Source organism: Melozone crissalis, unplaced genomic scaffold (assembly GCF_028551555.1).
Source record: "Melozone crissalis strain CALT ecotype California unplaced genomic scaffold, PUWL_Pcris_2 ptg000005l_1, whole genome shotgun sequence".
Taxonomy (NCBI): domain Eukaryota; kingdom Metazoa; phylum Chordata; class Aves; order Passeriformes; family Passerellidae; genus Melozone; species Melozone crissalis.
In genome coordinates this window covers 37,406,554-37,424,139 of record NW_026535783.1, presented here as the reverse complement: position 1 = coordinate 37,424,139, position 17,586 = coordinate 37,406,554, and the positions used below count along the sequence as shown (strand labels likewise).

The 17,586-nt window shown below is 34.1% G+C and overlaps 1 protein-coding gene across 1 annotated transcript in view; it reads right to left on the bottom strand.

Moving 5' to 3' along the window:
• Nucleotides 1–932: 932 nt before the first annotated feature.
• The window catches only part of RASEF (RAS and EF-hand domain containing), a 28,732-nt gene continuing 12,078 nt past the window's right edge, over nucleotides 933–17,586 (bottom strand). The window contains exons 4-17 of the mRNA XM_054287900.1: nucleotides 15,510–15,605; nucleotides 14,431–14,508; nucleotides 13,802–13,917; nucleotides 13,080–13,148; nucleotides 12,094–12,178; nucleotides 10,705–10,796; nucleotides 7,691–7,925; nucleotides 6,542–6,679; nucleotides 6,303–6,450; nucleotides 5,323–5,404; nucleotides 4,170–4,284; nucleotides 3,194–3,313; nucleotides 2,130–2,206; nucleotides 933–1,041 (exon numbers count right to left, since the gene is read on the bottom strand). Coding sequence (XP_054143875.1) covers nucleotides 933–1,041; nucleotides 2,130–2,206; nucleotides 3,194–3,313; nucleotides 4,170–4,284; nucleotides 5,323–5,404; nucleotides 6,303–6,450; nucleotides 6,542–6,679; nucleotides 7,691–7,925; nucleotides 10,705–10,796; nucleotides 12,094–12,178; nucleotides 13,080–13,148; nucleotides 13,802–13,917; nucleotides 14,431–14,508; nucleotides 15,510–15,605 — 1,560 coding nt within the window. The remainder of the gene's footprint in view (nucleotides 1,042–2,129; nucleotides 2,207–3,193; nucleotides 3,314–4,169; nucleotides 4,285–5,322; nucleotides 5,405–6,302; nucleotides 6,451–6,541; nucleotides 6,680–7,690; nucleotides 7,926–10,704; nucleotides 10,797–12,093; nucleotides 12,179–13,079; nucleotides 13,149–13,801; nucleotides 13,918–14,430; nucleotides 14,509–15,509; nucleotides 15,606–17,586) is intronic.

The following is a 17,586-nucleotide window of genomic DNA, read 5'->3' as shown; positions in this document are numbered from 1 at the left end:
ATATTAAATCAGACTCCTACATACTATTACAATCTTTCAGTTAGTGACTGAATAGAAGATATTTGAAAAAGCAAAGGAAAAATTACAACTTGTACCAGTTTGTAGTAACAATAAGGATCTAAATTAAATAGGCAGAGAGATATTGGATCATAACTCATTTCGGCAATCCTACATATCACAGGTGTTACATTCTCTCTGGAATTTTGAACAGTAATAGTCCAGACAAATGCTTCTTTCACCTCTTAGCTGTGTAGGATCAGGTATAAAGTCTATTTCTCACTTCTTAATCAAACCCCAACACTCGAAATGAAATACATTCTAACTAGCCAACTTTTGAGGAACTACAACAGAATACAATGCACCTGCCACTGTCTTCTCCTGATAAAGTTCATTCTGGTTCCCCTAAACTTAGGGATTACTTGGACCTAGGCAACCCTTAATGGTTTGGAGTTTTCTTAAGAAATGTTTAATCAACATATATTTAAGGCTGTCAAAAACTAGATAAGCAGACTTGATCAAAAAGAGATTATATTCACTGAAGCTGTAATTTTTTCTTTACCTGTGAGTGATATTGGATATTACTACGTTCTATATATAAGAAATACGAACACCATAAAGAAACATGCAGGTAGAGACAATAATATATATTACAATATTGTATGCAGTGACTACTGTAGCATTGATTCTGAGCTCATTGCACTGAATAATATTACTTTAAAAAACTGAAAAAAGAGACTATGGGGTGAAGCAATTTCACAAATTTGAATGAGTAGAAAGTACAGTCTGGATTTTGAAGATTATGTGTAGCTTCTAAATATACAATGTATAAATCCATAATAAAAGGGAAACACTACTGAAATATTTTGGTTTAGTTGTTAACTTGGGTTTTTTTAAATATACAAGTTATTTAGTTAAGGAAAATTATCTATCATTTAAACATTACAACAGTTTTTTGTGAGTGCTGACTTTTTGACAGGTGTCCCAGCCAGGCTGGTTACTGATCTTGTATCATCTTGATTATCACTTCGTTTTCGCACCTCACTGTAAAAAACAAAAACAAAAATTTGCACTCAATTAACACATTTCTATTCATGTTCATTCTTCTGTTTTTACCACAATATGCTGCAGAGTTCATCACCATCTATTGTACAGCTAATACAATGTAAATTAGCACAGAATCAACGTGTCTCACAAATTTCCAATTTGGTAATCATATTGACATTTCTATTCAGTTCATAGTGATAAAAATATGATTTTTTTATCTAGTAACTCCCCCATGTTCTGATTTATCTTCCATTTTCTTTTGAGAAGTTTTTATTTGATTCTATATGTTACCATAAAAAAGAGAATGTTTATAGCTCTAAGTACAAAAACAAATGACTTCAGTTTCAAGTATGAATTTACTTTCATAGAATAAATGCATGCTGTTGGATGCCTTTTAGAAATGCAGACTTAAAAGCTGTGCAAATATGATTGATTATGGTTACAGAACACTTTCTTGGAACCATAACTTCTTTCTTACAGGTCTTTCAAAATTATACTTTAACCAAAAAAGGCTTGAAAAGTTAGTAGAACTGTGGTATTTGGATTACACACTATTATAGAAATACCAGGGTGCTAAATGTACATAAACAGAATTTCTATCTGTAAATAATTTAGAGAAGGGGATATCAAAGAAAATATATGCAATTAGAATTTTAGAATTCATAAAACTGAATAAATATTAATATGTGTAAAAGAATGAAAAAATAATTACACATAGAATTATTACATTTCAAAATAAATTATGAAAGTATCAAGAAAACAAATCCATGTACAATTAAAGTTACAATTCACTCAGCAAACAGGTCTTAAAATTGTGGGCTCTGTAACTGTGTCCTGGTTTAAATATTAATTATTGAGAGAGCTTTGTAACATTTTCAAGCAAAAATGTTATTTCATTAAACTGAGAATACATCCCATCTTGCATTTATCTATAATGATTTAACAGAGTATTATTTTCAAATTTTTTTAACATTGGTACAATTTTGAAACTATATGTGTACCTTTCCATGTGCATTCACATAAAATGTCCTCTTCATAAAATATACTCAGATGTGCTTAGATGAAAATAAAACATAGTTACTTACCGAGCAAGATGAAGAACTGCTTCTACAATATTAGATCCATCTTTAGCACTTGTTTCACAGAATAGTGCATTGTAAGTCTGTGAGTAAAAATAAAATGTTAAGCTAACTGATCTGAGATGGCTCCCATGTGAATGGGTACATTTAATTACAAATTGTTTCCTGAATAACACAAAGAATGACAGTACATTTAAATGAACACGATTTCTGCTAGTGTACTTCACTGTCGAACACATTCTCTTTAGTATTGTGAAATAAAACAGTAGTTGTTTTTTAATTACTTCTGGTTTATAATCATTATATTCTGAATTATTAAACTGAAAAAAAGCCATATTATAAACATAATGCTCAAACTCAATCTTCTTGTCCACAAGACTATAAAATAGTAAGAAAGAGGCCAGGACAGGTTACTTAACCTAGCTACTGTAACTATAGCATCTGGTTATTGTAGGTTAACCAAAAAAAATCATTCCACAGGTAACAGACATGGTATCTATCCCAGTATAATCAATCACTTGTGCAAGCACTCATCCATTCAAGACCCTTAAGACTCCTCCTATTCTACAAAATACAGCATTTGTGCATTGCTTTCACCCATATAAATACATGCAAAAAAAACTTGTTCACACTTCTATTTACAGCAGAGAATTTTTTTTTTCTTTCTGCACACGGGGTAGGAATACAAGAGTCTCTTGAAGATAAAAGCACTCCACACAACATCTGGACAGACACAAATCAGTCAATAGTGTGCCTCATATTCGAACTATTGAACAACTTCTATTTGCCAGCAGAAAAACTCAGTCATCTGTCCATCCACCTTTTTACGAGAAAGACTGAGAAGTCTTTCAGAGCCAATAATGAACTTCAGCTCAGCAGACACTGAGATGTGATTTAACCCAGCAAACACCATCAAAACACAATAGTTTAATGCTAAGTGTCCATGAATCCTCATTACTTGACTTGGACAAATGAGCATAAAATTATTTTTCTTTACTAGTTTCTCACATGGTTTTCAGATAAAAATTCCTAAGACCATTTTATACTAATGAGGTGCACTTGGACCTTACCATAGCCAGCTTTTCTCCATAGTTTATAGGCACACACTTTTGCCCTTGTTCTGTAATATCTTGACGGAGATCTGCTTTGTTTCCGACCATCATAATTGGAATATTCTCATGAGTTGCATCCTGTAAGGAGTTGCATCCTGTTATTGCTAGAACATTCACAATACAAAGAAATGGCTAACATCATCACGTCATATCTATTTCCTTTCCACAAAGTCTTGTACACTAGTAGAAAAAAACTGACAAATTACAAAAGCTATGATGAGAAATTTCTATAAACCACTCAAAATGTAAGCAGTCAGCTTAACTATCAGCCCGTAAAGATGTGTTTCCATTCCCATAAGCCTTGTTTCCCAAAAAGGAATCTAATGTGTTAAGTTCATCTAATGGAACTGGTTACTGCATCTAAATGCTGTATGACAAAAGTACTAAGGGAAAAGTAACCAACTCCTATGCCATGACTAAAAGAAAATGTTTTCACAGAAGATGAACTAAGTAATTTGCTTGCTACTTTCCCTCCTACTAAGCATCTGCAGCAGAAGAGGAAAACCCCTTGCACTACATGCAAATTCATATTCAAATAAAAAACCAAGAAGCACAAGTAGAAAGAATTCCTGAAAACTTCACTGAAGCTATAGCTATTTTATATATCTAATATATTGGTTTAAAATACAAAGACTCCAAGGACTATTCAAGCCATCCAGAAGAAGGTATCTGAAATATGCTGTCACATTCATTTTAAAAGGAAGTGAGTGGGAAGAGTGTCATTGCACAACATCCTTTAACAGACAAAGACGTATCAGATTGAATTCTAACTGAGTATGTCAGGATACATTTCGGACTTCTACGTAGCTTTTATTTCTATGACAGCCTCCAGTCTGGATAATTACAATTTACATCTAATCTAATTTTATAAATAAAAAAAACAATAATGTAGTGAAACATAGGTTCTAAGTTCTACCATATGTAAGGGTCTTACCTCAATCATATCCACCCATTCTCTCACATTAATAAAGCTTTTTTCACATGTTACATCATATAGCAGTAAGACACCATCTGCTCTTCTGAAGTATGATTTAGCAATACTTCGAAATCTTTCAGAAAAAAAAGAAAATATTTGCATAAGGCCACATTATCAAATAATAGTTCAGTTTAATATCACTAATATATTAGGTTTTTTCCAACCTTAATGGTTCTATGACTCAATGATTGACCTATACGTAACTTCCTAAATTGATTGCTCACTTTACTTCTTTGAAAAAGATAGAAATCCAATAAAATTATTTGAGGACTTCATGATCAATTACAGCCATCTTTGTCATGAACTTTCAATCTACAATCTTTCAATATACAATCTACTCAACCAAGTACAGTAACTAGGTATTTACAACACGTATTAAAATATTCTTCACAAATTCATTACATGAGAAGAAGGCTGATTGGATTCCTACATACATACAGCCAACACAAATCTTGGTCAATGAACATCTTAAACTGACTTCCACAGCAGTAGATTAACCTCTTAAAAAGCCCTAAAAGCTGTTGGTAAATAAGTAATGGCTCTCAAGTAAAGATGTCATAGGATTTTGAGGAAACTTTACACAATATTTTGAAGAATCATGGATATAAAATCAGCAATATACAAAGATAATTTTAGCAAAATTCCAAAGTCTTTGGAAAGAAGTTTTTATATACTAAATACAATGCAAATCGGGACCACGATTTTCATGGAAAGAATAGGAGATGGGGAGGAAAGGAAGGGAATCTCTAAGAAAAAGTCTGCTTAAAAATACAGGTGTAATAAGAACAAAGAAAGCTAAAGACTAAGAACAGAAAAAACCATATGCATCTGCTCCACCGTTTAGTATTGTCAAGGAGGGACACACAGATTTAGTTAATTAATCCTGCAGTGAACCTCAACTATTTCTCTTGATACCTCAAGCATCATCGAAGATAACACATAAGCATTCCACCTGTCTTGAGGTCTCAGCAGAGAAAAATTGCATCTGTTTACAGATACTTACATATGGACTATACAATTAATGTTTTTTTCCAGCTAGATGAAAAAAAGGCAAATGACTTTTACGAACAAAATAACTCAAATAAGGTAAAGTGCAGGGTATATCACTAACCTTTCCTGCCCAGCCGTATCCCACAGCTGTAACACTGTAGGTTCTCCATCAACAATTAGTCTTTTCATTTGAAAATCCACACCTGAAAAGAATCATGTTTATAGTCTAAAATAACCCATCAATAATCTTAAAGAAACCACAAATAAAAGGTAGGGGCTACATATAACAGTTTATCCAAAATTCGTATTTTTTAATAGGTTGTGAGATTTCAGTCACTCATGCCCATACTTCGGAATTGCAATAATCCCCTGAATGTATTTGCCTTTTCAGAGAAGAATTGATATAAATTGCAAGTCTGAACAATAAGCAAGAACTCTCGCTGCTTTATTTCACTAAACAGTTTTATCAAAGAAGTGAAAATACACATAAAAAACTTGATTTCAAATACCAAGGAAGAAAAAGATAAATTAGAACAAAAATACTGACAAGAGGAAATAAAACAAACATAAAAGTATGATTTAATTGGAAGACAAAATTCAGTCTTTGGGATCCTTAAGTTCGTTAGCTGACAAGTACACTAATATACAGAAGTCAGTCAGAAATCCTTCTAGCTGTACTTAAAGCAAAGCTTCAATAACACTTTGAAGAAATTGCAACAAAAAATGGTAGGAAAGACATGAAAGCATAGTACGAAATACTATGGAAAGAGTGAAGTGTTGAGAAAACAAGAAAGCAATGAAAAATGCAGAAAAACTCATACACACACTGTAAGTTCCTTACACAGACATTCCTTCTCTGGTGCTTTGTGTTATTCAGAAAGAGGCTTCATAAAGAAAAACTAAATTAGACCAGTACCCTATCTTCTACTACAAACACCTGTTATTACTAAACTTTAGTACTCAATTAGGTCTCACAGCCTGCATAAGAAACTCTTTGTGTATATCCCTAGCAAGGAATCACAAAGACAAGCTTTTCATCCTCTTCACTGCAAAATGACAATGAAGTTAATTTCAATATTTTAAGAAGAACACCAACTATACCTAGAGTTGCACTGGTATTGCCTTGAAATTCATTCTTGCAAAGTCTCATAAGAAAACTGGATTTTCCCACTGCTGCATCTCCAGCAAGAACAATTTTGTAAGCCTTCTCTGTACTGGGGTATTTTGGAGTGCATTCAGCTGCATCTGACTGAAAATAAAAATAATCCTTCTGTAACAACTCATAAAAACCTACCCTTCAGTATCATTCTTTTCCATTTTTCCCCTGAAGAACTGGTTACCTGAGGGGCGAGAGCAGATATGTATTTCCTCGTTGAAGCAACTGAGCTGCTTCGACTCACTGGTCGCGAGGGCTTCCAGTCTAAAACTGCAGTGCTGTTAGCAGGACTGTATGCTTCTTCATCTCTGATCTCTGGAACCTGAAAGTATGAGTTAGTTCTCTGGTGAGAAAAGTATGTTTTTCTGGAAAGGCACAGCTAAGACTGAGTAAAACACTTTAAGAGTTTGGATTAAACAGAGATAAATGACCAGATACAGCTGTGCAAGTCTAATCAAAATACGGTGATAATTCTCTTCTCATAAATTTCTGTTTAGTATAAGCTACACTTTGTCTTTTAATGTTTTTATGGTTTGGCATCCATTCTTTCAGTACTCTAACAGAGCAAACTAATTTCAATAAGAAAATTTCAGCTTATAACAAAGTCACAGTAAACAATTAGGACAATACTCAATTTCAAAGCTTATTTTGCAAATATTAAGAATTTCCCCAAAGACATTACTCTCTATGCTATTAATACTCAAGCTAAATCAAGTAGAGCACAGCTGTAATCAACATTATTCACAGCAAAGTCTCCACAGAGATTAATGCCTACTAAATGAACAGGTTTTTTTAAAAAAAAACATATTACACTGTGCTTGATATTATTTTTACTTTGTAGTCCTCAGAAACTCTTTCGATGCTACCGGCAATAAAACAGACACAGTAATACCTTCTTAGATTTTTTTAATTCTCTAAGACTTTAGCCTGTAAATCGATGTGTGAACTAACAGTATTCTATCTCACATGTGCTTTTTTTCTCCACTGCCACAGCATAGTAAGAGGAAGTGAATAGACACCTATTTTATTTCTATCCATTTTTTTATCATTAGAAAATGAGCTCCTTTCTGCATACAGTTTGACAAACTTCAAAAATCACATAAACTTAAAAAATGAAATTATTACCTGAAAACTTATCAAAAAATGTAAATTCAAAAAGAGAACTACTTATTTATTCTCAAAATATCTTCACTAATTAATTTAAATATGTATGACCCAAATATTTACTTTTAATTGGCCTGTGGGCAAAGATCCATTTTATTTTATAAACAGGAAGCTAATTTTGTCTCCAGTCAAAGGCTTTTCTCAGAGAAGAAGTAAATCTGGCACTTACATCTGTATCAGAAGCATCACCACCAAAGACTTCTTGCATACACTGTGACCTTTGAAAAATCCTTTGATGCCTATATTCCACTTCTGAATCATACTCATTTGAATCTCTCAGGGTAGACAAACCACTGTCAAAACAGCTCTCAGGTAAGCTGTCAACTTCACAGTTTATCCTTTGCATCGGGTCACAAAGGGCTAAAGCATCATAATCTTCATCGACACAAGAAGAATGAGACGACCTAATAAGAAAATATTGCAGGGGGAAAAATAAATTATTCCATATTATAAATCCCAATAATAAATGCTCTTCCCAACAAAATCTGAGCCCTTCTGGAATAGTCAATTCTTAGAAATGCTAATGTTATGTTTAGGACATATGTCAATCCCTATCTTGTCTTTACAAAGAATTTCTTTCTCAATCATATGTCTTGGGATGCTCAAATCAAATTATTTAATCTGTGTTACTGATGATCACTTTCCAAGTGTCAGTAATTATGACTATCGGTTAATTTAAAAAAGCCTATCTAAAAGACACTCAGAAAGTGATGTACCATGAAGACATGAGAAAAAGAAAAATACATATGATGTTTTAGTGAATTTTGGCCTACTCTAAGACATCAAACGACCTTGACATACTGTATCTCATTTAAATTAATACATTTGTTCACAGAGGCATGCATGTGCATGCCAATAAGAAACAGCTATAAATGCAGAAGATGGAGTAGCCAAGTTCAGGAGATCAGTAATGGTGGAAGAATTCACTGAATAATTTTCTTCCAGTTTGATACACTATGCAAAACCTAAACTTTTACACAGAATTCCTCTCTTTTCCCTTTACCTTCCTTTAAAAGTCTTTTTTTTTTCCCTTCTGGATACAGTAATATATAAAAATATTTTAATTAATGCAGCAATGACAGTATGGATTGTAGAAAAAGAAGATTTTATTTATGCAAATAAAAACACAAAAAAATGAAGGTTAATAGAGTGAACTCTAAGAAAACCAATATCATAAAAAAGGTTACAATGGCTACAATCATTATCATGCTCCTGCAGGAAGACAGGGACAGGCATCAACGAAAGTGAGGCAGTAAAGGTCGCCAAGTCATAGTAGAGCAGAGAGGGTCTGGCTTAGCCCTGCTGGGAATGGATGTGATGCACAGACCTGCTAAACCAGACAAGGTCAGCATCAATCCTTGTAACAACAGCTGGCTCCCAGAGGGGCTCCCCTGTGATGGCACAACACAGGAGAGTACACGGGGGAAAACCACCAAATTATGAAGCTGTTACTGAGTCGAATTCTTCCCTGCACCTGGCCAAATGGGGGTGAAAGTGGCATCATTTTCCTATGCAGTAACATTCAGAGCCATCTAATTTACACCCCTTCAGGCTAATGAATAATCACATGTATGCATGTGATCTTTGCTGTAGGATATCAAAGCATACACAGTCTTTGTATTCATGCACCTACTAGCCTATATCAAATCACTGAATTACTGAGGAAGAGTGCATGCTATAACAAAGTTAAGCTTGTCAGGCATTCCCTGAAATAAAGTTCTTAAGCAGGCACTTCTCAACTGCACTGAACTATGAATTCAATGCTGGGAATTTCATATATGCTTAAAACAAGTTAGACCAAGATGAATCTTACAGACAAAAAAAAAATCATACATTTTAGAACAGATTGCTTAAATCATGTCAGTATACAAACCAATACCTCTTAATGCTGATCTGATGTCAGGAGACAAAGTACTGAAAACAAACAGGTTTTGGGACATTCACATCTCTTTCTGTTTTTTGATACTATCAAGTCACACATGTTATGACTAAACTTTATTCCTACCACATAACATATTCCTACCACACTTTCTTCTAAATTGCCTTGTATTTCTCACTTTTGTGGAAATGCAAGGGTTGCACCATGTGGCATGTACTAATAAATATTCAAAAAGAACAACATAACCAAGCCTCCAGAGAGGTTTTAGTTACTCCCTCAGAAAATTACTGAATGCAATATGCAGCTTACAGTGGATGCCTCTAAAAATTTTCAGAGGGTCCAACATTAGGGAATTGGGTTTTTGTGCATTCAGAATCAGGAAAGCGCTTTTGACAAGCAAAATTTTATAGCCAGCAAACACATCTCACATGGAGACAACACAATAAGAAGGACACTGCTGAATGAATGGGGATATTGTAAGTGTGAAGTGAAGTCAATTTAATTCCTCTCCAAGATATTTTTCTTTCTGGCAGACTACTAAGACCTCTATTAGAGATCTCTCCATGGTTTGGAATACCACTGAAAGAAAAAGAAGACAAAATAATCCATCAATTGATTAAGGACCACATTTTTGCTGATGGATCTGTTTAAAAAAACAAGTGTGAAAGCATAACATGACTGATAGCACTCAGGATTGCCTCCAGTACCCACTGTCTTCAGGGAGTCTCTGAAATGATGAGGAAGTTCTGCTCAGTGATCTTTATCTAGTAAGTAGAAAACTAAGTACCTCTGACTATCTAATTGCATTTAGATAACTTAGTGTTTTTGTACTCTTATCCCATAAATATCCAAGCGCATCCACTACTCTTGCATGTCAGTGTGAGATAAGGTGATTTGAAGAATCAGGCCCACATTTGTACTAATTATTTTATGGGGAAAAAAGGCATACAAAACCAGAAGTGTTTTATTTCTCAAGCACTGAGAAAGGCTAACAAAGGTCCTCAGAAGAGTTTTACAGTTTCTTGGAGACAAAGAGGCGGTGACTGAAGCTAGAATCAAAAGAGGCCAAGAGCAGACAAGGGGCTGTCTGATGTCTCCATAAGTTTATGGCTTCTACTAAAGAGGGTTAGTCTGAGCTTTCTGAAGTCATTGAGAATATTCCTATTGACTTTAGTATATTTTGGATCATCTGCTAAGGTCACATATTTGTTCTAAATCAGACAGAACCATTGTCTGTTACTTAACACTAATCTCGTCTTCTAAGACAAGCCATTCTCAAATTAACAAAAGCAAGCCTGGCTTACCTGTCATACCGTGGATTTAAAGGAGAATGTTCACCATTAAATTTAGGACTGCTTCTAGAAATGGTACTTCCTGGTGAGGTATTTGCCAACCGCTGCAACAGATACATAGTAAATGCACTATAACTTTGATCAACACAGAGGATTATATCTAGATTTGTTCAGAAAAAAAAGTGCGCATCATCAAAATTACAAATTGGATGTATTTAATATATGTTTATTTATATTTTTAAAATATATATACTTCATATATATATATATAACCTCATACTTCATATATGACTGAGGGTCAGAAGGCTTACTACCTATAGCATGAAGCATTTAGGCTTCACCTCTGCCTTTATACTGAACATACTAGACATGTTCAACTACAAAAGAAAACAGAATTTCCAAGAGGATGATTTCATTGACTGCCTCAAGACTCTGACCTCAAGACTATGAAATGCTAAGCTTTGAAAAGGGATATTTAGACCATGGCATGCTGACTACTGAAAAAAAGGGGAACTGTCACTAGCTGAGCTAGTTTCAGGAGAGCTACCTCCTAGTTCCTAAGAGAGATCGTGAAGGAAAGGTCTCAACTAATAGCATGTGACAAAAGTATTTTGTAAATTCTGCTGTGCCTTCATTTATTCACTGGAAACAGTGTCTTCTATGTAATATGCTCATTTATATTTCCACGCATGACAGTTGAAAATGGTATCCATTGTTGCATCTGTAGCTTGTATCAACAAAAAGCAACACGCTCTGGTAGCTTGTATCAACAAAAAGCACTCATGTTCACTGGTATGGAATACTGCAAACAGGCAGTGAACTGACCCCTATTTTCCTCCTTCCTCTCTAGTATTGTCTTTGTGGGCCCATTATTCTGATCCCATCCTAAACCTATATGCTTTCCTCATGATGCCCAATTATTAGTTTTAAGAGCTTTAACAGGTTTCACAGGATAGCAAAACGACAGTGTAGAGTAGGTTTTTTCTTACTTTAAAGCCTTCCTTTCTCTAGTTTGGAGGATTTCAAGTGACATTTGCTACAAGAGACTCCAATGCATATTCACACACAACACATATTCACAACACTCATATTCACACACAACACAAATATATTCCCTCTAGCGCAGGAGAAACTGTTGATTTATTCACCTCATAAAGTATCACAGAATATTTTTTAAAATAGTAATTTTCCAAAGCACTTGGAAGGCAGCTGTGCTGTAACAAAACTTCCAGTACTTAACAAAGTGTAAGTAAAATCTAACAGAACTACACAGGAGTATTCCCACAGTGAGTCCACTGAAAAAACCTCTATTTTCTCAGTACCCAGTGAGGTACCAGTTTAATTGTGCTGTGCTGATTCTTTCACCTTTTATGACAATGTAACAAAATCATAAATACATACCAATGATCTGTTGTACTTGCTGAAACTGTTTTCAAGTGCACTTCTTAAACCATCGTTGCTGTCATGTAATTTTCTATTAGCTGATCTAACAAGGAAACACAGTTCAACTTGCAGAACTCAAGAAAACATGAAAAACTCTCCAAAAGAAAAATTTTCAAAATACTTCTAAAAAAACCCTTTTCTTCTTTAGCTAACACTAAAGAGTTACATGAAACTGGAAACACACTGACAGATACTCAAACAAATCACTGTGAATTTTAGGCTTCAGTGGCAGCCCAGGAAGCCCATTTTCACTTGTACAGCATGTTCTCTGGTCAGTGGAAAAAAAGGTACTGTAGGAATGGTGATTAAAAAACAAAAAACAAAAAACAAAAGCGCCAAGAAAAACCCAAACAACCCACACAATAAAACAACTAGTCCAGCCATTTCTGTACAAAATGACTACCCTTTAAATATTGCTGAGGTGATTCTGAAGACAAATATCATTAATCTGCTTGAAAAAAAAGAATTTTTTTTGGATAAGGATATTAAATAAAGATATTAAAAATCTATTCATTGTGACCCTTCTTGTGCACCTATTGCATAATATTGCACACTCTTGGTACTTTCCAGACAACAATAAGACAGGGAGTTACTGGAGAAGCAAAGCCAATAGAAAAAGGAGTGAGGCAATAATTTTTATTGGACAGACATGAACAGACTCAAATCACACATTCAGCTTAATAGAAAGAAATTAAAGTTAGTGGGGCTAAGAAAAGAAATGGAAAGAAAACAACTACAGCGTTAGTGGGTCAGTACCACTGCAGAATTAATACCACAGTAACATTTATGACAGTTGAGAACAATACCTTTTATGATAATTTAGGCCATTTCAGTATTTTAACTTGAAACTCTTCCCCACATTTCAACCCAATCTTTTGCATACTTATCTCAAATACGGTGGGACAAAGTTTGATAATAAAAAACCTGGATTTCTAAAAACTTACTGAAGTATTTCAATTTGTCTTTCAAGATTATCTCTGTCTTCAGTATACTCTCGAATAATTTCTAGATCCCTGGGGAAAAAAACAAAAACAAAAAATAAAAAACAAACTTAAATAAACTTATGCTTAACAGGATAGTCTTACATTTTCACCATATTGCCTTTGGCAGAGTTTACATTTATGCTGAAACATGCTGAGAGCAGTTTTACACAAAGTAAGATAATTTGGTGACTTCATTAATCTCTGCAATTATAGCTCAACAAAGACTGTGAACTGTTTCCTTTTCCCTTCAAATATAATTTGTATTATCTGATGATAACAACACAATGAAGCTGCCCTTTATGCTCCTTTAAAAGAGTAACTAGAAGTAGTTTCCATTCATTTTAGAAAAACAAATGGTTAAGATAGACATGGAAGGCTTCCAAATCTAAAATTTATACAGGTCCTCATGTGAGTGCAAGCCATGAAGAAAAAAAAAATCCTGATTCTGTACTGTTGTTTCATTCCTAATAAAGTCCCACTAAAATCAATGGATATTGTTGCAAGACTGAGAGAGTTTGCATCATAGCCAGAACTTGCTCCTTCAGAAACCTAACAAGAATTATGAGCAGCATTGATGACACGGTATCAAACATGTACCTACCCTTTAAGGCAAATTTAGAAAATAACAGTTGCTAACTGCATACACAATAATTACATCAGAGAATAGATTCTGGTTAACTTACCTCTCAGTGTTCAAAGACTGATCTGCATACTCGCTTTTCAAGGTATCTAATTCACTCTGCAAGAAAGCTATATTTGTCTGCGCTTCTAAGAGATCTTTCCTAAGTCTCTGATTTTCCTTCAAAAAAGGAAGATATTAGATGTTAGCTGTCACAGTCACCTCCACAAAATATTGATATATTATAACAGGAGAATAAAAACCACAGTTTTTAAAAAGAAAAGTAACACAAAAATGAAACACTATAAAATTTGGCATAGACAGGGAAAGAAAATTAAAGAAGGCTAAATCAACAGAGAAGTCATTAAATTAACACGCAAGAACCTCTTAACTTTTTATTTTCCATTCAGTTACAAAAAAAATGCGACCACAGGATCTCAAGCCATTTCTAAATATCCTATATAGAATGTGTACATATTTAAACAGGTTTTTTTTCAATTTAATAGATCCACATACACTTATCCATGACTTCAAAGGTTTACTTTCTAGATTACCATTACTAAATGTAAAAAAAAAACCCCAAAAAAACTCAACAAAAATCAAAACCCAAATCTCCACAAGTATAACAATCCGTATTGCAGACACTAAAACTGAGGCTAAATTAATATGTTAATAATAATAACATTGTCTTACCAGCAACATATCATGTATCCTTTTTTTCAGTTCAACTACATCTTCCCTGTGATTGACAGACTTGGATTGCTCCTCCAGCTTGAAGTATTAAAAAATTCAAAATTAATTTATTTGGCTGTTCTGCTTTTAAAAAAGCCTTATGAAAATCACAATAAATAATTGTTAAAAGGTTTTACAGTTACTAAAGTTTTTAAAACTTAAGAGTTTTTCTGAATGTATTAGACAGCATTATTTCAAAAATCACTGGCTTTCTAGAAAATTGATATGCTTTTTTCACTCTTTCGGTATAAAATATTCATAACTAGTGACACAGAAGACTGCCGTTAAGATAGAAACAGAGAGAAACACTAACTTAAAAAAACATTAAAAATTATTACTACCTCATCTATGTAGTACTTGGACAAGAAGCTCTCATGTTTCTTGTAAGAAATTTCAATTTCTGCAAATGTTCTTCTAAGTGCAATTAAATACAAAACCCAAAAAATATATCCACTTTGCTTGCTCTAATTCTGATAAAACTTATAGCAAAAACGAAGGTCAAAATAAAACCCAAATTACGAAATATTCCAAAACATCATTCCTATCTGAGATTTCATTTTACTCTATTACTAGAAATCAAATTACTATCTCAAATTGCAATTGAGTTCTAAAAGGCACTATACATAAAGTTGGGTTCTAAAAGGCACTATATGTAAATTATAGTATCCATGTTGCAAATTCCATCTTTATTTATAAATTACAAATACTTAGTGGCAATATTTTGGACTATTTCTAATGGGCCAAACATAAGACTAGGTAACTGCAATGTTAATAACCTGATGGACCTAGAAAATTGTTAAGCTACAGAATTTAGGTAATAATTGCTGCTCCCTTTCCTAAGTATTTCAACAAATTACACAGCATGAATACAATAGCACAGAATATCAACACAACCTAAAAATTATCTGCAGTTGCCATTTACTAATACAAATTAAATTAGAAACCTACAATTATGATTATCCATCTTAAAGGAAGCATTTAATGAGGTCAAGATCTCTTAAAATACTTTAAAAAAACTCACCAGACTTCAACTCACTTACCTTTTTAAGTCTTTTTATTGTCACCTGAAGATCCCCAACTTCAGTGTCATACTGGCGCTTCAGCTCATTTAGTGCTTCTTCAGCCTTTTGCTTCTCCTGCAATATTTTCAATCTCATTAGAAGCTGAGACAGGTTTCAAATGTTTATCAAAAAATTCATTCATTGGTTTGGAAAGCACATGCTTTTTGCTTAGACAAATGTATCTTTCTATTCTATCCCTTTCTGAAGATCCATAGGTTCTGATTCTGTAATTGCAGTCCACTTCTAAAACACTCACAGAAATAAAATAATGTCATGAGAGTAAAGATATGGGTCAATTCAGTGTTTTTCATTCATGATTCCTGCGCTTAATATTCTCAATTTCACTTACTTTTTTACTTCTTTCTTTTTAATTTTTTTTGCTTGCAAGTGTTAGAACATTAGAGGCCCATGTCAGTAAAAGCAGATGACAGCATCTCTAGTTTTAGATAAATGGTACCATCCCAGGAACAGAGACAAGAAGGTGGTTTCACTGCTGTCTATTCAATACTACCCACATCACCAGGATGGTCTCAGCAGATGGAAATGGAAGCAATGCCATCTTCTACCAGGGCATATAGCAGGGTGTGTGCCTATGTTTAAGAGGCTGCACCAAGTACTGCCTGCAAGGATGCGGTGTGCTATTGACTGGTGTGTTTCACTCACTCCAATCACTCCCAGGGACTCCAGTTTCACAACACAAGAAGTCAGAATGCAGCAGTGAGAAGTGGAGCCAATAAGACAGGTTGAGTTTTCACATGGAAGAGGCAGGCATAGATTTTGTTTAGAATTCAGAATTTCCTGTAGGTGACGCTGGCATTCACGTGTTAAAACAATAATCCAAGTAATCAATTCAAGTTGGATTCCCCTACTGTTGCCAACTACAAGGACTTGTAAGTATTGTTGGGTAACTATTTGGTTCCCTTGAAGAAACAAAATACAGGATAGGCTCATGCAGAAGCAGGTGTCCCGGTGGCATGAGTGAGATCACTATGACAAACAATAGCCTTGATTACAGACATTAAGATTAATGGCTTAGTACATTCCCACAAAGTAAATAACTTAACATTTACACTCAGGGCATTTTAGTAGGTGCGGTATGTGGAGTTAGGAGCTACAAGGAACACTGGAGAGTGAAAATTAAAAAAGCCTTGTGAAAAACAAGTTAACAGACCATCCCTCATACCTATGGCTAGATGCAAACAGTGATTGAGAACACAGACTACATGTAGATAATATACAGAAGATTCACTTCTGCATAATGCCAGCACATAACTGCAACCACACATATCCCAGTCATCTTTTTTAATCAGTGAAAAACGGTATTTCAGTGATTTGTCACGTTTTGAGGACAGTAATTTTTCAGAGAAAATGTAATTGTTTTCTAAACATTAACAACTTAGCTTCTCTGGAAGTGAAAATTTATCTCTACTAAGAGCTGCATTATCATTAGTTAAACATATCAAATCACACTTTTTTTTTGCAGGTGTGATATCTTTAAGATTTTTATGCCATTATATTTTGTTTCTAGGAACACAATAGCCTTTATGGTGTGGTAGAACTGTTTTCTCCTGTACAGGAAAAAAAGTTACTTGAACTAAATCTATCAGAATACCATTTACCTTCACATATCAATTAGTGTGAACTACTTAAAATCAGCAAGTTGTCAGACAGCAGTTTGTTACTTCTGCTTCTGCAAGTACTCTGGTAAAACAACCCATAGCAAATACATACAGATGTTCAGTATACCACGTGTCCAACCAAGCAATAATTATGCCCATACTATAAGTATTAATTAAAGCATTTCTTATGCCCTCATTAAAACACTTTCACAAACTGTTATGCCCATATAAAGTTTGGCCTATCTCAAATGAATGTAGTAACAATTCAAAATGAACCAGCGAGCTGGTCTTTCTCCTTTGAATTATTCAGTCACATGTGGCTCTAATATATCTCTCCCTGGGTAAGAGAAGAGGATTTTTACTCCTTTTCATATAGACTGCAAGTGGGTTGAAACCACGGATAAAATTGAGCAGATCAAAACAGAATTTCCCATTAA